General features: G+C 48.3%; 1 protein-coding gene across 3 annotated transcripts in view; it reads left to right on the top strand.

Moving 5' to 3' along the window:
- LOC147444183 (uncharacterized) overlaps positions 1-22,236 on the top strand; it is a 102,634-nt gene that overhangs the window by 63,358 nt on the left and 17,040 nt on the right. For 2 of the 3 annotated variants that reach the window (XM_086526889.1, XM_086526888.1), the window contains exon 2: positions 3,530-3,637. In XM_086526889.1, the coding sequence (XP_086383015.1) occupies positions 3,584-3,637 (54 nt within the window). In that variant the 5' untranslated portion in view covers positions 3,530-3,583. Of the gene's footprint in view, positions 1-3,529; positions 3,638-22,236 lie in introns of those variants that run through there. The other variant, XM_086526890.1, reaches the window with a different exon arrangement.

Here is a 22,236-nt window from a genome sequence, read left to right as displayed (position 1 = left end):
TGTCTTCCAAGAAGATGGACCTGCACGTGCAAGACAAAATGTCAGGGCTCAAGAGGAGCAAGGACAGGATAGAGTGGAACCACAGGTTGTGGCTGAGCCTGAGCCACCTATTGTGCGTAGATCTGGACGTATCACGCGACCTCCTGATAGGTTTGTTCCATCTATGAACTATGTCATGTTGACTGATTGCAATGAGCCTTCATGTTACAAGGAAGCAGTGCAAATGAAGGACTCCGGGAATTGGCAATTGGCCATGCAGTCAGAGATGACAGCTCTGCATAAAAACCAGACACGAAAGCTAGTTAAATTACCACAGGGCAAAAAGGCTCTACCTTGTAAATGGGTTTACAGGTATAAGATCACCGCTCATGATAGTCAGCCAAAGTACAAAGCAAGGCTTGTTGCCAAGGGCTTTAAGCAAGAACAAGGCATTGACTTTGATGAAGTCTTCTCTCCGGTGGTCAAGATGACTACATTGAGATGCTTTCTTGCATTAGTTGCCATATTAGATTTGGTGTTGCACCAAATGGATGTCAAGACAGCGTTCTTGCATGGTGATTTAGATGTGGAAATTTACATGCAGTAGCCAGAAGGGTTTGTTGAGAAAGGCAAGGAAGATTGGGTATGCCAGTTGGTAAAGAGTCTTTATGGCTTAAAACAATCACCGAGGGCATGGTACCATAAATTCCACAAGTTTATGCTTTCTCAAGGCTACAAACGTAGTGAGTTCGATCACTGTCTATATACAAAGAAGGCTAAGGATGGTAGTTGGCTGATCCTTATTTTGTATGTGGATGACATGTTGATTGCTGGCAAGCACTTGGAAGAAATTTCAGCTTTGAAGTCAAAGATGGCAAAATCGTTTGACATGAAAGACATGGGTGAGGCAAGTCATATACTTGGTATGCGCATTGAGAGAGACAGATCAAAGAAGTTGATTTGGTTATTTCAAACAGAGTATATTGACAAGGTTTTGCAACGTTTCAATATGGAGAAGGGAAAGGCATTGAGTGTTCCATTGCCACCATATGTGAAACTTAGCAAACAAGATTGTCTTGTGTCTGAGGAAGAAATGGCTGAAATGGATAAGACTCCATATGCGTCTGCAGTGGGTAGTTTGATGTATGCAATGATTGCTACTCGCCCAGACATTGCATTTGCAGTGGGAGTAGTAAGTCGATACATGTCAAACCCAGGTAAGAAACATTGGGAGGCAGTGAAAGGAATATTGAGATACCTGAAAGCTACAAAGAGTATGCGCATATGCTATGGGAGTCAAGAGTTAAGTGTAAAGGGTTTTACAGACTCAGATTATGCAGGTGACTTAGACAACCGAAGGTCTACGTCAGGGTATGTCTTTACATTGGTTGGTGGAGCAGTATCATGGCGTTCTAGATTACAAGATTGTGTTACTCAGTCTACTACAGAGGCTGAATATGTTGCAGCATCAGAGGCACGCAAAGAATCAATTTGGCTTAATCGACTAGTAACAGATTTGGGAATCAAAGAAGAAATGCCTGTGTTATATTGTGATAGTCAAAGTGCTATACAATTGGCTCGCAATCGAGTTTATCACTCAAAGACAAAGCATGTGGATGTGAAGTATCATTTCATCAGGGAAATGCTCGAGGATAAGCAACTTCAACTTGTCAAAGTTCACACCACAGAAAATCCTGTTGATCTACTTACAAAAGGACTTCCCTCAGAGAGCTTTGCGCATTTTCGCAAGCAGTTAGGTGTAGGGTAGTACATCACTTCTCTACATCTCTTGTATATTAGCTTGTATAGTAGCTTCTCTCACATTTAAAGTACCACATTGGACTTTAAGTGGGAGGTTGTTGGGGTATAAAGCCCAATGTGGTCGCCCAGGTAAGTGGGCAGGCCGCCAGGTATGTACACATATTCTTTTGTAAAAACTTAATAAGAACTCACTATGCTCTACACATTACAGTAGAGTGGGTTCACCATATCGTCGTGCTCTTTTTCTCGCACTCTCTCTCGCGTCACACTTCCGCTCGTACTCCTTCAAGAACCCCTGTAGGTTAAAAGTACTTGTCTAGGACGGATTCCCTTGCAAATTAGAAGCTTTCTGGTGAGCTGTAATAGAATTTCAGTGTTCTATGATTCTCTGTTTTTCCACTGTGCTTAAAACCATGTACACGCATTGCAAGGCTTTCCAGAGGCTTCCTTGTTGTTCCTTTGCAGTTTAGGTGCTAAACCCTAAACCTGCAGAAAAACACAGCAGTCTCTAATTCTCTGTTTTGGATCGTTTTTAGCGGAGCGAACACGCCTACGCGTTTCCCAAGGGATCCCGATCGCAATGGGACAGTTCCCCTGTAAATTAGATGAGTTTTCACGTGAGAAAACTCTCCAAATTCGCTATCTTTCGCGATGGAACTGTGCGTACTTGTGGGGGATTAGCAATTATCTAATCCGGTTCCTGTTCAGAAGGCTCTTGCCTTGACAAACGCGCATAAAACCCTTAGAATTGTACATATTCATCTGAGTAGCCCAACTAGTGGGGCATTACTATATGTGCAAAGGGGAGAGAGATGCGCGAGAGCAAATCATCGCGCTACATGAGACAAAGGAGAAGACAAGCTTTCCATTAAAGCTGTGAACCTGCACCCATTACTCACACACACTTTGTAAAATGCATTGAAGACTAAAATCAGCCTTCATGCTCATTTGGATGCCTCCTCTTGCTGAGGTGTCCTGTAGGTCGCTCTCCAACTGCCAAGTGTCCAGTTTGCCCCTTTGGTTTAATTCCCCTAGTTCCCTCCAACTTATAAAGTTGTAAGTGACTTGCCGAGTGGTCCAAATTCCTTCTGGCGCACAGAGGCTTCCATACTCATGAGAATTCAGTGCTAACTGGCCTAACCAGTCCCAGACTGACCGACCTAAACTCCCGATGTGAGAAACCCGTTCGGCCGCAATCGTTTTACATTGGCCATGCAATGTCCACTTGCACCTTTTCAAGGGTTCTAGGGAAAACAAGTAAAAATAAAATAAATAAAAATATGTAGTACATATTTAAAGAAGGCAATAGGAAAAATACACCTCTTGGTGACAGCAGGGGGGGAAGGAATGTGCAGGGCGGGGCAGAGCAGGGAGCGATTTTGCCTCTTTTGTGTTTTCTTTCTGTTGGAATGAGGTTTAATGCATACTACACTGAAGAGCACCCACAGTAGAGAGCACGACACACTTTTTTTGCTACATGATGGTGTGCCTATTAGTCTTTTTCAGGGTTACAAAGGTTGTCCCTTACTGCTATATTTTTGGTTGTCATTACCCATTGTTGAAACTCATCTTTCAAGCCCATTCACAAGGTTGCACCCATCTAGATCATTTGGATTGTTTTCTAAATTGGGCTATGACATGTAACATTCTGTTCTTTTACATCTTGCTGTGATCCTTTTGTCGGTGTTGTTCATGTCTCGACTGAAATCTCATCTGTAATTTGCTAGGCAATCGGCCTAGCGCTTTTAAATGTGCTTGTCATGGTAGTGATCGGATTTCTTTGCAACAGAATTTATCGGAGGAAGCCTGCCACTTGACATTGTGAGAGTTTGTACTCAAGGAAATGCGGTGGTTTCCTGATTTGGCAAATTCTGCTTTTTGTGATACCATTGAGCTGGTAAGAATTTTTTTTCTGCTCTTTTAATGCCCTTAAGATGATGTCTTGTCCATGCTTAATATTTTATGAGCAACCCTGTCAATCTAATTCGGCATATTATTTAGACGGTGGAGGAGCATTGAGTCAAATGTTTAGGAAGCTATGATGAGGCTGGGTTAAGCTAGGTAAAGTGATGAAGTGTCTGGAGTTATAGTACTTGTTTCTAAGAGTATGATGGAACTGATAATATTGTTGGCTTGTAGATTGACTATTATGCGTCTATATCCTTCAAAATTGTGTGTGTGTGTGTGTGTGTGTGTGTGTGTTGTATGCGCGGGCACGTGCGCGCGTACACACATTTTGTTTTTGGTAAATCACTTTTCAATTACTAGTGGGAAACCTCAAAATAAGGAAAACCCATAGAGTGTATCATATATAAGAAATGCCCAAGTTCTTAATGAACAAAGGATTAGTCAAAACAAATCTGAGAAAAGGGCATACAATAATGGGTCAATCTCATGTACAGAAGGACAATCATAAAGGGACTGATGCAAAGATTGTCAGAAAAAGAAAAGGGTCTGAATCCACGACTCACCAAAAACAGACCAATTTCTGGATTGCCAAAACATCCACATTGCCCAGTATTAGATCCAATCAAGAAATGCTCTATATTGTCTAGAAAGCCAAACAGCCAAAAATGTTTCCCAAAAGACATACAAGGGAAACGAGGTTGAAGAAGACCTGCTATATGATCCAACAAATTGTGAGAGGCAGTACAATTCCATAATAGATGATGAACCGTTTCAATAGACGCACCACAAATGTAACAGAGAGAGGATGTCATATGGCACCTTGCAAGAAAAGACCCAATTGGAAGAACTGCAAGCAAGCAGTGCCATAGAAATAGCTGACATTGTAAAGGCATCTTATTGCTCCATATCATCCCGAGTCGTTTTCTCCACCAAGAGAAAGGCTTATGCATCCAAATGCCATTTTCATAATGATGAACCCATAGTAGGGAGAAGGAACGTGTTAAATGAATGCACAGAAAGCTAAGGCAGAGACGAAGGACCACGAGTAGGGGTGGCTCAATATAGGCTCCAAGCTGCAAATTGTTTTGGCTCATTCAAAGGAGGAATAGGCTCGAAAGTTGCCAGAAAATTCTGAATCTTTTGCCATAAAGGACGATAATGACAGCCCATGCAAAATTTACCACAAGCACTACATCACTTGACCTCTATCATCCAGTACATTTTTAATGACGTACCACCTTTTTTTTCAAGAAAATATACCTTCCTAGGATTTTGGACAGCCAATGGTTCATGAAAAACTTCGCTCCAATGAATTTCTCTCTCACACACACAAATTTTTTTTTTTTTTTTGGTAAATCATTTTTGAATGACTAGTGGGAAACCTCAAAATGAGGAAAACCCACATAGTATATCATATACAAGAAATGCTTGAGTTCATAGTGAACAAAGGCATAGCTAAAACGCATTTGAGAAAAGGGCATACAATGATTGTCCCTACAGGATATTGAGCCATCATTGTATGCCCTTTTCTCAGATCTGTTTTCATTATGCCTTCGTTCACTATGAACTTGAGCTTTTCTTGTAGATGATATACTCTGTGGGTTTTCCTCATTTTGGGGTTTCCCACAAAAGTGATTTGCCAAAAAAATGTGTGTGTGTGTGTGTGTGTGTGTGGAGTCACCCATTCAAGTCCTTTCCTTTTTTAGACAATCTTTGCATCATTCTCTTTATGAGCCAATCATAAAGAGACTGATGCAAAGGTTGTCTAAAAAAGGAATGAGCGACTCACCAAAAGCAGACCGATTTCTCGGCTGCCAAATCGTCTAGATAGCCCAAAACTGGAGCCAATCAAAAAAAGGTTTATACTGTCTGAGAGCAAGAGCTAGAATGCCAAACATCCAAAAATGTTTCTCAAAAGACAAAGAAGGGAAATGAGCTCGGCAGTACAATTCCAAAATTGGTGAGGAACCGCTTCAACATAGGCACCACAAACAGAACAAAGAGAAGATGTCACATGGTGCCTTGCAAACTGCAAACAAGTAGCACCATAGAAAAAGCCGACATTTTAAAGGCATGTTACTGCTCTAGATCATCCTGAGTTGTTTCCTCCACCACGACAAATGCTATTTGCAATCCTGAACTCATTGTTCAGGAAGGAGGAAAATGTAAACTGAATGCACAGAAATCTGAGGTAGAGACAAAGGACCACGAGTAGGGGTGGCCCGATATAGGCTCCAATCTGCCAATCTTTCCGACTCATTCAAAGGAGGAATAAGCTCAAAAAAGTGCCAACAAATGCTGAATCCTTCACCATAATGGACAATAATGATAGCCTAGGCAAAAAGTCAGAGCTTTGTTCGAGGTTCCCGAAACTGAACCTGGAAACACATAAAAGATAAGTTACTTTTATGGCGCTCGCTGCTGCTGCTCGTACCCCCCCTCGCCATCGCTGCCCCCCCCCCCCCCCCCCCTGGAGGCTGGTGGGATGCTGCAGGGGTGGGCGGGGGGTAGCACGCTGAGAAAAGGCGGGGGGTTGCGCGCAAGGCAGAGCACGCAGGGGCGGGCTGAGGGGCTACGAGAGCCGGGCCTCTCGCCTCGCGCTGCCTGCAGCGTCCCGCCAGCCCAGCCCCAACCCCCCCCCCCCCCCCCCCCCCCCCCCCCCGCCCCCGCGATTCCCTCACTTTGCTCACCCGTCCCCTTCTCCCTTTTCGCGTCGTCAACCGTCCTGCTCATTCGCTTCAACCCACCGCCAGCCACCCCCCACCTTCCTGTCCCCCCCCCCCCCCCCCCCCCCCCCCCCCAAATTCCCTCACTTTGCTCACCCGTCCCCTTCTCCCTTTTCGCGTCTTCAACCGCCCTGCTCATTCGCTTCATCTCGCATTCAGTGATGCCCATGACCACCTTCTAAGCAGCAGACACAGATGGAGGATTCTCCTCTACCTCAGAGGGACTCCACTGTAGCCCCCTCGCCCGAACCCGTAGAATCCACCATCCGACTTGCTCTTTCGCCGACAGAGCAAACGAGCTTAGAGGTAGAGGTGGCGCGCCTTTAGGCCACCTCTGTTATCTGCAAGATTCTCGGCACCAGACATAGCAGAGGGGAGGTATGTGATCTCCTACAGGCCCGCCTTCTCGCAGAGGGCAAGATCCTTGATGTTCAGCTTCTTGGACGAGGCTACTATCAGATAGACTTTGAGACTCCCGAGATGGCATCCAAGGTCATTGCGATGAGCCCCTTGGCCATCCATGCAGTTCGAGCACACTTTCGACAGTGGCGCCACGGTTTCGACCCAGCTACTGACGTTCTTGTCGAGGAGGCAGACCTGCCCATCTCAGTCTGCTTCCCTGGCCTGAGGAGGGAGTGAGTATCTTCCGCTCCAATCCAGGATAGGCTCAGCGATTGGGACTGTCCTGGAGACACCTCGCACAACAGCCTCCGTAACTGCCAAGGCGGCCGGCATTCGCACAGTACGTGTTCTGGTTCAGGACACCCACACTCTCCCGAAGGTCATCCTACTACCTCGGGTGAGCGGTGGTTGGTTCCGACAGAGCATGGAGTATTTGGGCCTCTCGAATCAGTGTTTTGTTTGTCGACAGATGGGCCATCTTGCGAAGGCTTGTCCACGGAGGAGACCCCAACCTACACCATAGGCCCAGCCCCAGCCCTTCAAGGGCTGGCCAGCAGCCTCCGTAACTGCCAAGGCGGCCGGCATTCGCACAGTACGTGTTCTGGTTCAGGACACCCACACTCTCCCGAAGGTCATCCTACTACCTCGGGTGAGCGGTGGTTGGTTCCGACAGAGCGAGGAGTATTTGGGCCTCTCGAATCACTGTTTTGTTTGTCGACAGATGGGCCATCTTGCGAAGGCTTGTCCACGGAGGAGACCCCAACCTACACCATAGGCCCAGCCCCAGCCCTTCAAGGGCTGGCCAGCAGCAGCACTCAAAGTCACAGAGTATGCAGGCAGAGCCACCCTCCGAGCCTGGGGCTCTAGCGAAGGAGGGTTGGCAGCACGTTCGTGGTCGACGTCGGTAGGGGCCACCGCACCAGCCTTGCACTCAGAGTGGTCCCCAAGCTCCTGCCGAGCACCAGTGGGTTCCCACAAGGAACCGATTCGACCCTCTTCAGCAGGATGAAGTCCCTGCTCCAGTCTCCACCTCAACCTCACCCTCGACAACGCCCCCCCCCCCAAGTTCCCCTCTTCCGCCCCTCCCCTCCACCTCCTCCCTCTGCCTCTCCATCTCGCCCTCCTCCCTCTGCCGCTCTCCCACGGCTCCCCTCACCCCCTTCTCCCTCAAGCCCTCCTGCTCCCAGTTCTCCTCCCGCTCCATCCCCGTAACCGTCCCAGGGGCAGGACCTTCCTCGGCTGCTAGGAGATCTCTTGGCAATGCTTTTGCCACGAGTCGGTTGGCGAGAGAGGGACAGCCTTTCTTGCGACCCCCTCTTCTGGTGCAGCTTTCCCCCAGCAGTTCCTCGTGGTCTGACGAGTTTCGACATTCGACGTCGTTGGGATTTCTTTGCCTATGACTTTACACGGCTTCTCGGCGACCCCTCACCAGACCTTGAGGCAACTTGCTTCAGAGTTCATGTACTGTTCCTTGCATCTAGGGGGATAGAGGCCTTGGACTCGGCGGTTGGCTTCTCTTTTCCCCTATGCGGCACGGACCAGTCTGAGTGGACTCTTAACTCAGTGTTGGAGTGGCTGCAGGCAAAGGCCCTAGAGTTCTCTCATCCATGGGAGACCTAGGGGTTACAGACTTGGTTCAGACTCTGTGGCCTTTGGCCAAGTTTTGTGTGACCTCTCCAGACTCAGCAGGATGAAGACACATTGTGGTTCACTTCTTTGCTGACACGAGTGCCCGACATGAAGACTCTTGGACAGAGGAGGTTGCTTTGCGCATGGCTCGTTCTACTTGGGCTTGGGCTAGACACTCTTTGCAGTCACGCCTATCTTAGGGACGCTCGGATGCAGATTACTCCCCATCCAAGCCTGCCTCGAAGATAGCACGGTTAGCTACTGCTGCATCATCAGTTCTCTCTCGCTCCCCATGAGGATCGTCTCATGGAACGTTCAGGGATTAGGTGGGCCCCAGTTTCAGCGTCAAGAGTGGTCGGCTACGTCAGGAGCTCTAGAGATGCTTTGTGGGTGGTGAGATTGACATTTTTATGCTACAGGAGCATCATCTTTGTGAGAGTCGCATTCGACGGTGTGGGTCAGATTTTGCGTGGTCGCTATGAGACGTTTTGGTCAGCTGCATTTGGACCTGGAGGCATCCAGGGAGGGGTATGTATGACTATTACGGATTCTTTGCAGCAGGCCATTGTGGGCAGAGGGATTATTGTGCCAGGCAGGGCTCAGTGGATCACTATGCTGGTTCAGGGTTGCCTCATGGGCTTCCTGAACATATACGCGCCCAATGTGGCGAGTGCACGTGCAAAGTTTTGGTCCCATATTGTAGAGTCTTTGCCGCAGGTAGAGCAATGGTGCATTGGGGGTGACTTCAACATGTTGGAGGACCCCTCTAACAGGATTGGAGGTACCCATACTACTGTGCATGGAGTTGAGTTGGCAGCTTGGGAGAGGTTATGTATGACTCTACGGGTTTCAGATGTGTGGCAGCATTCTAGCTTTGTGAGGCCTCTAGACAGCCTGGCCTTCTCTCATTCGGACCGCAGAGTGGGAGGAGTGAATCTATCTCGGATAGATCGCTTCTACACTAGTGACCATTTCTGTGACTTGGGTGGGTTAGCTTGCATTCTGGCTGGGACTTCTTTTTCGGACCATGCACCTGTGATCCTCGCAATGACAGATAGACTGAGGAGGGGGAGCACAATGCTTCGCATCCCTGAGAGGGTCTTGTTGGACTCTGCGCTCAGAGAGCGAGTGGAGGCTTTTTGGACAAGGGTTTAGACATGCAGGACTCTTGTGCTGACAGAGTGGCCTCTGGACTTGCTTAGCTTAGCCGGCTGTTTCTCCAGGAGTCTACGGCCCGCTTGGCTGTAGCACGAGAGGAGCAGTGTCTCTGACGAGGCATTGCTTCCTTGGAGAGGATGCAAGAGCAGCATCTAGACAGTCCTTGGTTGGAGGAGCAATTGCAGCAGGCTCGCCAGGAGCTTGCCAGTACAGAGGAGAGACAACATGAGTTTGCTTTTCATCGACAAGCAGCTCAGTGGACCCAGATGGGTGACAGAGTGACAGGGGCTTTCTTTGAGACAGTGGGCCCCCAACATGCGCATGCCAGGGTCAGCCAGTTGAGGAGGCTTCACGGGTCTGTTGCTTTAGAGCCAGAGGACATGAGTGCAGTTGCTACTGACTTTTACCGTGACCTACTATCCGCAGACCCTCATTCAGAGCGTCAGGATGCATGCAGAGAGCAGGTGTGGGCACAGATGCCTTGTCTTGTGACTGAGGAGATGGGCAAGAGGCTTGAGCTGCCTCTTCTAGATGAGCTACACGCGGCCCTCAGAGCACTTCCCTGTGGTAGTTGTCCAGGTGAGGATGGTTTGACTCCCAACTTTTTCTTGGAGTACTAGGACTTGCTTGGCTCAGATCTCTGCGGCGCTTTTCAGTACATCCTGCACACAGGAGAGATGCTTGACAGTATGAGTGACGGCCTGATTTACCTCATTCCCAAGGAGGGTGGCTCCTTGGATGAGATTCAACAGTGGCGGCCATCACCATCCTCAACTCATCCTACAAAATTCTTGCCAAGGCTCTGAGTTTGAGGATACAGCCACTTCTGGAGAGCATTATACATGGGACACAAACAGGTTTTGTCAAGGAGCGTAGTATCCTTGACAAACATCTTTACATTTTGGGAGGCTTCTGCCCTCGTGCGTCTCCGTGGTGAGGATCTGGTGATACTTCTTCTCGATTTTGAGAAGGCCTACGATAGAGTTTACTGGGAATTTTTGGAGGGCACTCTTCGCAGGATGGGCTTCTCAGATGCTTGGATCAGAGGTGTGTCAGCTCTTTACAGACGCGGACATAGTCAGGTACTTTTGCCAGGAGGTAGAGGTGATCGTTTCATGCTCACACGTTCGGTCAGACAGGGCTGTCCTCTTGTCCCCTTCCTCTTTCTGTTCTATGTTGAGGTGATGAGCAAGTTTTTGGTTTCATAGCAGGTTGGTCTACGTGGCTTAGCGCTCCCTATTTGGGGAGATGAGCTACTAGATACTGAGTTTGCAGACGACTGAGCCTTGTACTTGGATGGCTAGGAGGCCAACCTTCACAGGTGTGAGCAGGCTCTTGAGACCTTTTGTTGTGCATCAGGCGCACTGAGCAACTGGAGAAAGAGAGTGGCTTTCTCGGTTGGTAGTGCTCCTACGCCTGATTGGCTGCCAAGTGACGGTTTCAGATGGATTCCTCCAGGGACTGCAGTTCGATACTTGGGCTGTTAGGTTGTCTTGGACTTGTCTCCTGAGCAACAGATTGCTCCCCTCCTCGTGTCCATCAGGAGGAAGTTGTTACATTGGAGCTCCGCACGACTTTCTTTGGCAGGCAGAGTTGTAGTGTCCAACCAGGTGTTGTTGGCTACGGTGTGGTACATCACTTCTTGTTGGATCTTTTCAAGTTCCTGCATCAGCCAGGCAGAGAGGCTGATCAGGAACTTCCTTTGGTCAGGGCGTGGCACTCAGATAGCCTGAGCCAAAGTGGCATGGCAGGTCATGATTCTTCCTTGTTCTCAGGGAGGGTTGGGGATCATAGACCCAGCACAGTAGAGCAGAGCCCTTCTAGGGAAGTTTGTTGTCAGAAGTCTTCTCCCAGGGGAGGAGCCCTGGAAGGAGTTTTTGCTTCAGCGGCTTAGTACTAGAGTACCTCAGGCTGGAGGCCCCTGGCGACCGTCGACCAGATGGATTTTCACAGAGATGCATAGAGTTGGCCTGAGCAGGAGACTGGAGGACCGTTTTGCTGTGAGTCTGCTTCGCTCCTGGGAGCAGCTGCGGAGATGCTTGGAGCAGCGTGAGAGAGCCCCTTGTTTGGAACCATGGTTAGCACTCAAAGAGGCCACTTGGTTGGTAGTAGGCCTCATGTTTCCTGGGGTCCCATGGCAGAGGGTCCAGCACGCTCTTTAGGTGACTGGAAAACAGATCTCAGGCTTGTCAGAGGAGCTTCAAGGCATCCAGCTTCAAGGCATGAGAGGGGTGCAGAGCATGTGTTAGGACATCACAGAGGCAGTACCAGCTGAGTGGCTCACACCTCTTGAGTCAGCAGCGCCCAGATGGATGGGTTCTTCACTCGACTGGAGGTTCTCATCGCAGTTCGGGCTTGCTCAGAGATTGTACCCTCTCTGTTCTTCGAGCTACAGGGTGAGAGGCGCTTACACCGAGTTTAAGTTGAGGCCCGACAGGTGGTAGAGTGCTGTTTTCAGAGGATCGGAGCTGTCCACTGGCATGAGTGCAGTGGGATCCTAAAGGGTGGTTCTAGAGGGACCCTTTCTCCTCACCAGACCATGCAGGTGTCCCTTTCTTTTAGTATACTGTTCGACTGGAACGTCACATACTGGTAGCACGGAGAGAGGCTCGTCCTGCTGCAGCACTTCATTGGCAGGAGGAGGGTCTCATAGCTGAGTTCTTGTCAGCTTTTTGGGAGAGGTTGTGGGACTCCAGACAACCGAGGCGAGTCACTTTGTTCCAGTGGTGGCTGGTTGCACATCGAGCTACAGCAGTTGGGAGCTGGCTAGTACATAGTGGTCTCTCGGCAGCATGCGTAGCTTGTGACCAACTTGTGGAGAGTCAGCGCCACTGTCTTTGGGACTGTCCTTTGGCACAACAGGTTTTGCTTCGTGTTCTTCGGCTGATGCCAGCTCTTTCCACAGCATGGCAGTACACTTGGGGGGCAGCTGCTTGGTCCACTCTCATGGGCCCGGCACTTCGGTTTGAGCTATCTTCCACCAGTAGGATGATAGTGATGCAGGGGGATTGACCTACACTCCAGCCTGCTACAGAGCTTACTCCACAGGAGTGGTGCAGTGAGAGAGACGAGTGTTGGGAGCTCATCTGCGGCCTGACACTCTGGTTCATCTGGTGGGCCCGCTGCTTCCGCATCTTTGAGGCTTGCCCTGTACCACCAGCAGAGAGAGTTCGGGATCTTTGGCTAGAGCTGATCCATACTCTCAGAGGATAGTTTGAGAGACTCCGGGCATCTTTGACCGCATGCGGGAGCTTAGAGAGGCTTTCCTTTGACTCTGACGCCCTGGGACTTTCTTCACCATGGTCTAGGGTGTGCTCAGATGGCACTACCATCCACCTGTGTGGCTTTTCCCTTCTCCCATCTCTTGATTTAGCCTCATTGTACATATGCTGTTTTTTCATTGGGAGAGTCTCCCCCTTAGGATTGTTGTAGCCCTCTCTTGTAGTGGTGGCTGTAGCCCTATGGGCAGCTTCATTAACTAATAGGCCAAATTTAGCACAAGCATCTACAAAAGATAGCACTTGACCTTGATCACCTAGTGTAGACATCTTTTTCTCCAAGGAAATAAGCCTTCCTAGGCTCATGGACAGCCAATGGTTCATGAAACACTCTCTAATGAATGCTTCCCAAATGAAGCGAATTAGAACTATTATGTGGTCGTGGAGTCCAGTCAAGATACTGTACAAGCTTTTTCCATGCTAAAATCAGCTATGTAGAGAGTGGACAATCCACAATCTTACCACAAAATGGCCAAAAACCGCATCTTAATGCGTGACCGTCCAATTGCCACACACACACACACACGTGTACACAAGTATGTACTTACATACGTATGCAATTGTGTAGATATGTATGCACTTATGTATGTATGTATATATATATATATATGTATGCATACACGTAGGAATGTAGGTATAACTTGCTAAATGTGAACTATATATTTTTCTTAATATACCTGTTAGTGCCAATGCAGAAGTGGTGGTAGGTAGGCAAGGAAAAACATAATTCTCACGCGATCACAAAAGAGGAAGAGGGATAATGAGACAATGAACCAAGCGGCGCCAGCAGCCACAAGCACACCCAAGTGGCAGGAGACAATAGGGAGGTGTGCCTCTGAGATGGACGAGTATCCTTGTGAGAGGCTGATGTAGTGGGTCAGCCTGGTAGAGAGGAGGGGCCTTTGTGTATGGCATAAGGGGTGAAACTGACTGACACTCAAAGACATGTCATACATGACTGCACAGACTTGAACACGACTTGAAACTACAAAACACTTCACACATGGAAACAGTTGCAAGAGACAAGAAGACTAGAAGCGAGACAGTACAACTAATCTTTGATTGGAGAGACCTCTCTTTGAATCCGAGTATAACTTGCACGCTCCCCTTGATTTTATACGCCATGATTGCTAAAAGCAACACATAAGGAAAATTCTAAAAACATCTCATCTAACAGAAGCAATTTGTACACATGCTCCCACATAGGGGCTGCCCAATTAAACCATCTTCAATGGAACTGCCACATCAATAGGCGGCCGTACAATCTGCCACAACATTAGAGGATCCGTACAGCAGTGCCACATCATGAGCATGCTTCTGTATGGCACTCCATACAGTCCTATAATCACATTTAATGATACTTCCCTACACAGACATAGCACAGAAGTTCACTAGACATTGACACCATGTAAACGTGCGCAACACCATTTTGATGATTGACCATCAAAATCTTGGTGTCTTGCTGTAGTCATTCATTTTTCATAGAAGTCTCATAGGTAGATTATTGGCACCCTCAGTACCTCGCAATTGTGCTAAAGAACACAACCACACGACCTGTATACTCACCAATGTGTTGAGGGAGTGGAGTAGCTCAGGTCCTTTGAACAGGCATTGCTCCTAACACAACAGCTGATTGAAACATGTTGAGCTTGTCTTGGGTGCTCCAAACTGAAGGTCTCAAAGAGAAGACCCACCACCGAAGGGCCATCTATCATGTCACCCTTCAACCAAACAATTTGACTTGGCCTGCCTCCAAATGGTTCAAAAAGATCTTCACTATTACCTTTCGTCAATCTCACAAGAATAATTAGTTGAGATTTCATTCATCTATTGCTCCATCCAGAGCATACATTATCGTTTCCTGAATATCATATGCCTTTGGCTTGAGGCAATAGTGCTTCAGTGTTGCAAGAAGTTCACAACAATACCTCTCCAACTATAAATAACCAGTCAATATTATATGCCTTTTTTGTTGCAGGGAATAATGCTGAAAAGTGCTGTAGGAAGTCCATAACAATACCTCTCCAGACAATCGAAGGTAGAACTCTGAGAACACGGGCTCGCTGCTGCTGCCCCCTGCGCACTCCTCCCCCCCCCTTCCTCTTCGTCGCGCTCGCTTCTCCCGCAACCTCCCCCCCTTTCACTTGCGCGTAGCTGATCCCATCCTACTGCCCGCCACTGCACCATTTCACCAGCACTCCCTCCATTCACGCTGCTGTTGATGCAGCCTGCCATCACCAAGTCCTATTAAAAACCCCTAAAAATTTGCGCCAATCCCCTCTAACACCCCCCCCCCCCCCCCCCCCCCCCCCCACACACACACACACACACACATTGCCTCATATAGTCCGTAACAGTCACCCCCCATCCTTTTCCGAGGTTCGTGTAGGCTGAGGGTTTCTCTTCGTCTTCGGGTACCTGCCACAACATCGTTTCCTCTTCTTCGACTGCAGCAACAGACACAGATGGAGCCTCCAGCTCCGCCACAGAGGGACTAAGATGAAATCCCCTCGCCGGACCCCGCTAAGCCCACCATTCGACTTCCTCTCTCACCGACAGAGCAAGCGAGCCGCCTTCAGGCGACTTCCGCCATCTGCAAGATTCTCGGCACTAGACCTAGCAGAGGAGAGGTGCGTGATCTTCTCCAGGTCCGCCTTCTCGCAAGGTGGGCAAGATCTTGGATGTTCAATTCCTCGGACGCGGCTACTATCAGATAGAGTTCGAGACTTCCGAGATGGCGTCCAAGGTCATCGCGATGAGCCCCTTGGCTATCCGAGCAGTTCGAGCCCACTTTCGACAGTGGAGGCATGGTTGTGATCTAGCTACAGATGTTCTGGTTGAGGAGGCAGACCTTCCCATCTCCGTCTGCTTTCCTGGTTTTTAGGAGGGAGTACATGCCACTCTTGTCCAAGATAGGCTCAGAGATTGGGACTGTCCTGGAAACATCTCGCATGGCAGCCTCTGTAACTGCCAAGGTGGCCGGCATCCCCTCAGTACGTGTTCTGTTTCGGGACACCCACACTCTCCCAAAGGTCATCCTACTACCTCGGCTGAGTGGGGGTTGGTTCCATCAGAGCGTGGAGTATTCGGGCCTCCCGAATCAGTGTTTCATTTGCAGACAGATGGGCCATTTGGCAAAGGCCTATCCTTGCAGGAGACCTCGACCCATAGCGCATGCGCAGCCTCCCAAGGCTAAGCAAGCCCAACAGCCAGACACAGGACGCACAGGCTGGTACCTCAACTGAGACCAGCGATCAGATTGCTGACGGTTGGCAGCAGGTGCCTGGCCGCCGCCGACAGGGGCGGGCTCGCCCCACTGCTCCCCCTGGTGTCCGACCTTTTGCAGCTCAGCAGCACTGGGTTTCGACTGGGAACCGTTTTGACCCCTTTTAGCAGGACCCGCCTGAGGAGGCCCCGTCCACTTCAGTTCCTCCACATCCACCCCCTCCTCCCTCAAACACTGCCGCTCTGCCTCCTTCCCCTTCCCCACCTCCACCTTCGCCTTCCGTCCCTCCTTTCTCCCCGGTAGGGCCCACAGCCTCATCTCTCGACCCCTCCACCACTCCTCCTCAGACGCAGGGGACTAGACACACATCTGCCGCGAGGCGATCTCTGGGTAGTGCTTTCACTACAAGCCGTGTGGCTCGAGAGGGACAGCCCCACTTGAGGCCGCCTTGTTTGGTGTAGACTTCTCCTTTCGCAGCAGTCCCTAGAGGTTTGACTAGCTTTGACATTCGTAGACGCTGGGACTTCTTCGACTACAGTTTCACTCGGTTTCTGGGTGACTCTTCTCCTGACCTGGAGGAGGCTTGCTTTCGAGTCCATGTCCTCTTTCTTGCAGCTAGAGGCATTGAGATTTTGGACACAGCGGTGGGTTTCTCCTTTCCGCTGTGCGGTAGGGATCTCACAGAGTGGACCCAACACACCATTCTTGATTGAGGCTACTAAGTTCTCACACCACACAGGGGATTTAGGGGTGACAAATCTGGTGTAGACACTTTGGCCTCTTGCCAAGTTCAACGTGACGCCTCCGGATGCAGCGGGTTGCAGACACATTGTGGTGCATTTGTTTGCTAACACTTAGAGCCCTCCTTGTTATATATTTGTACATGAGGATTCTTGGATAGAGGATGTAGCCCTTCGGGTTGCACGCTTGGCATGGGCTGGGCGGGACAGTCACTTCTTTCGTGCTTGTCTAGAGGTCATTCGGATGCAGACTACTCCCCATCCATACCGGCCTCAAAGATAGCGAGGTTGGCTGCTGTGGCAGGATTTTTCTCTCCCACTGACTCCATGAGGATCATCTCATGGAATGTGTAGGGATTAGGAGGGCCCCAGTTTCAGCGTCAGAGGGGTCAGCTGTGTCAGGAGCTTGAGAGCTGCCTTGTGGGTGGTGAGATTGACATTCTTATCCTACAGGAGCATCATCTTTTTGAGAGTCACATTATACAGTGTGGTTTGATTTTGCGTGGTCGCTATGAGACGTTTTGGTCTGCTGCATTTGGACCTGGAGGCATCCAGGGTGGGGTATGTATGACTATTGCGGATTCTTTGCAGGAGGCCATTGTGGGCTGAGGGATTATTGTGCCAGGCAAGGCTCAATGGACTACTATGCAGGTTCAGGGTTGCCTCATGGGCTTTCTGAACATCTACGCGCCCAATGTGGCGAGTGCACGTGCAGAGTTTTGGTCCCATATTGTAGAGTCTTTGCCGCAGGCATAGCAATGGTGCATTGGGTCGACTTCAACATGTTGGAGGACCCCTCTGACAGGATTGGAGATAGCCATACTACTGTGCATGGAGTTGAGTTGGCAGCTTGGGAGAGGTTATGTATGACTTCGGGTTTCAGATGTGTAGTAGTATTCTAGCTTTGTGAGGCCTTTAGACAGCCTGGCCTTCTCTCATTCGGACTGCAGAGTGAATCTATCTCGGATAGATCGCTTCTACACTAGTGACCATTTCTGTGACTTGGGTGGGTTAGTTTGCATTCTGGCTGGGACTTCTTTTTCGGACCATGCACCTGTGATCCTCACAATGACAGATAGACTGAGGAGGGGGAGCACAATGCTTCGCATCCCTGAGAGGGTCTTTAACCGGCCTGTACAACGTAGAGGGCGGTACTATTTCAATTACCTGTTAACTTTACACAGAGCACTGAGAAGGGAAGAGAACACAGTTGCGTCCAGCGACTAGAATGTCACTGCGCACACGAGACCGACACCCTGTAGACCCCAAAGACTGGTGCCCCTTTTGGTATTTCTTTATTCAAATTAAGGTAGACGATCCGACCACTTCGCACAAGCTTTCACAAAGCTGTCCAAACCTGGCGAGCGCTGAAAACGCAGGTTTTCGACCTGATTTTGGCAGCATAACGGCGCAAAAACCCCTGTAGGTCAAAAGCACCTGTCTAGGACGGATTCCCTCGCTATCTGGAAGCTTTCTGGTGAGCTGTCACAGAAATTCAGCGCGCTGTAATTCCCTGTTTTTCACTGCCGGGTGCCCAAAAGCCTGTACACGCATCCCAAGGCTCTCACGAGGCTCCCCCGGTGTTCCCTTGCAGTTTAGGTGCGAAACCCTAAACCTGCAGAAAAACACAGCAGGCTGTAATTCGCTGTTTCGGATCGTTTTTAGCAGAGCGAACACGCCTACGCGTGTCCCAAGGGCTCCCGCACGCAATGGGATAGTTCCCCTGTGAATCAGACGAGTTTTCACGTGAGAAAACTCTCCAAACTCGCAATCTTTCGCGATGGAACTGTGCGTACCTGTGGGGGATTAGCAATTAGCTAATCCGGTTCTTGTTCAGAAGGATCTTGCCTTGGCAAACGCGCATAAACCCCCAGAACTATACATGTTCATCTGAATAGCCCATCTAGTGGGGCATTACCATATGTGCCAAAGGGGAGAGATGCACGAGAGCAAATCATCGCGCTACATGAGACAGAGGAGAAGGCAAGCTTTCCATTAAAGCTGTAGACCTGCACCCACTACTCACACACACACACTGTAGCTCACTTATGAGTCAAATCAGCCTCCTCTCTCAAATTGGGTGCCCCCTCTTGCTGATGGAAGTGGAAAACTTCACCAGGAGCCGCCATGTGTCCAATTTGCCCCTTTTGAGTTAATTCTCTAGTTCCCACTGACTTATAAAGTTATAAGTGACTTTCCGAGTGGCCCAGACTTCATTTGGCGCACACAGGCTTCCATACTCATCAGAATTCAGTGCTAACTGGCCGGACCAGTCCTAGACTGACCGACCGAGACTCCCGCTGTGAGAAACCTATTCGGCCGCAGCCGTTTCACACTAGCCATGCAATGTCCACTTGCACCTTTTCAAGGGTTCCGGGGAAAACAAGTAAAAATAAAATAAATAAAAATATCTAGTACTTATTTACGGAAGGCAACAGGAAAAATACACCTCCTGGTGACACACCCCACCCTTGAAATACTGCAAGCGGCCTCGCTTGCATGCCAATAATACATGCAGTATCTCCTGATATCACATATATTCTATGATGGGAATCCAAGATATACATGCTTCCGGAAATGTAGCGTTGGACGATTAAACAATCCCACCAACCTAGCTACGACACATATATCAAGCATAGAAGCCTTCTAGTGTACTCTGAAGCACAAACTTCTCTAGCTAAATTCTGTATGGAAAAGAGTAGATACAATTGCTTAACTACTCTCTTGAGCATCATGAACCATGCTCTTGCCTTGCTCCAAAAAGTCTACATCAAGTCACTGTGGGTTCCATCTGAAAGGCTTCAAGATACAATTGCAATAGCCGAGGTGAATCAACCAATTCAGACTCTTCCATCCATTTGGCATCCAATGATGGATAGTTCTTGAACTTCACCAAATAGCGTCTTGCAACCTTTCCTCTAACCTTTCTTTCTTTATGTGCCAATATTTGTTCAGGAACAAGGATTTCATCCAATTCTTCCACTTCGGGTTGTTCCTCATCAAGCATATTCTCTGGCACATCACCGACAAAGGGTCTTAGAAGGATGACATGAAAAGCATTATGTATTTTCCAGCCTTCTGGTAGCTTTAACCTGTAAGCTACATCGCTGATCTTTTCTGAAATCTGAAAAGGACCATAATATCGCATACTGAGCTTATGAAACAAGCGTTCCTTGCCTTTCCTTTTCCTTAACCTGGCCTTTTCAAAGCGCAAAAGCACCCAATCACCAAGTGAAAATACAAGTTTACGACAGTGACGATCAACAGCTTTCTTTTGCTTAGCCTGAGTCTTCTTAAGAGCAATCTTTATCTTCCTGTATGTTTCATCCATATCTTGCACATACTTGTCTGCCTCAAAAATCTTGTCCTTAGTCTGCAAAATGGGCGGGACTTTCTTCCCTCCTTCCACTATCTCAAATGGTGCCTTACCTGTTGACGTATGCACAGTGTTATTGTAAGCATATTCAACCAATGGAAGATGGTGTTCCCAAGTTGCCTTGTGCTCTGACACATAACATTTGAGCAGGTCCAAAACAGTAGAATTTGCCTCTTCTGACTGTCCATTAGTTTGCGGATGAAACGAAGAAGAGAACTTTAGCGTAGTGCCCATGTTCTCAAACAATGCCTTCCAGAAAAGACTCGTCATAGGTGGATCCCTGTCACTGACAATTGACTGAGGCATCCCGTGATATTGCTCATAAATATCTTGACCATGTGTTCTGGCTTTATCTTCTTCCTCACAGGAATGAAATGGGCCTGCTTACTGAACCTACAAATGATAGTCCAAATCCCATCATTGCCTGTTTGCGTCCTTGGAAGATCAAAGATAAAGTCCATTGCTATGCTTTCCCATGGCCTATCTGGGATCGGCAATGGCTGCAACAATCCCGGTTGCTTTTGTCTGTCAAATTTGACTTTTTGGCATACTAAGCATGATCTTACAAATGTGTCAACATCTTGACGCAAAGCTGACCAATAGAAGAATGCCTCAAGCCCTTTCACTGTCGCATCAATTCCACGATGCCCAGCATAAGGTGGAGCATGACTTTCCATCAAAATCTTTGGCCGTAATTGTTTAGTAACGCATAACTTTCCATGCATCATGAGAAAGTCATTCTTAAGCATATAGTGCTCATGATGTTGCCCATCAACAAGCTGGTCATAGATCCTTGCAAAATCTGAATCTTCAGCATATTGTGTCTTCATTTCGTTTAGTTCACAATGGTACGGAATTGACACTGCTGAAATTTGGGGTTTTCGTGACAACGCATCAGCCACCACGTTCTTTTTCCCTTGCACATGCACAATCTGAAAATGGAACATTGACAAGATGTTTGCCCATCGCATGTGCTTCTCAGACAACTTCGTCTGTGTGAGAAAATATCGCAAGGTTTGATGATCCGTTTGGACAACAAAATCAGCCCCTAGCAGATAGTGTTTCCAACTAGTGAGAGCATGAATTACTGCCAGCAATTCTTTCTCAGAGACTTGCAAGTTTCTTTTAGTCTTCAAAAGAATTCTGCTCTCATATGTGACTACTCGGCCATTCTGCATTAGAACTGCACCAAGACTATGGCCACACGCATCACACTGAACCACAAAAGGTTTCGAAAGATCTGGCAAAATGATTACCGGATCTGAAGTCAGCTTCTCTTTCAAGTGTTTGAACGCTAAAATTTCCTTGGCTATCCACTTGAAAGTAACTCCTTTTCCTTGTAGTGCATGGAGTGGAGAAGCAATCTCAGCAAAATTTCGGATGAACCTCTTGTAGTGGGAACATAAGCCTAGAAAGCTTCGAATGTCATGTACGGACTTCAAGTCTGGCCATGACCTAATTGCTTCCACTTTAGCAGGATCCATGCGTACCCCATCCTTTGAAACAATGTGCCCAAGGAAGTGAATCTCTTGCAAAAAAAATTCACTCTTCTTCGCATTAATGAGTAGCATGTTCGTACGTAACTCGTTGAAAACTGCAGTCAAGGGATCCCTATGCTCCTCTTTAGACTTCGAATAGACAATCATGTCATCAAAGAAGGTACCCACGATGCTTCTATGTGGTCTAAAAATTCTGTCCATCATTCTATTAAACGTGGCCGGAGCATTTGTGAGACCAAATGGCATAACAAGAAACTCATAGAGACCAAATGTTGTCCTGAACGCAGTCTTATGGACATCTTCTGGCCTAATGCGTATCTGATGGTACCCACTCTTTAGGTCTATTCTTGTAAACAATGACGCTTCCTCAAGCCGATCAAGAATGTCATCTATCCTCGGTATGGGGAACCTGTTCTTGATAGTATTCTTATTCAAGGCGCGATAGTCACTGCACATGCGCCATGAACCATCCTTCTTCTGCACTAAGAGTACAGGCGAACAAAAAGGGGATGAATTGGGCTGAATCAGCCCCTTCTCTAAAAGCTCGTTGATCT

The sequence above is a fragment of the Adiantum capillus-veneris genome, chromosome 13, assembly GCF_014529385.1.
Source record: "Adiantum capillus-veneris isolate H3 chromosome 13, ASM1452938v2, whole genome shotgun sequence".
In the NCBI taxonomy this organism is placed as follows: Eukaryota; Viridiplantae; Streptophyta; class Polypodiopsida; order Polypodiales; family Pteridaceae; genus Adiantum; species Adiantum capillus-veneris.
The sequence above is the reverse complement of the archived record's forward strand: the minus strand, read 5'-3'. Positions and strand labels throughout refer to the sequence as shown.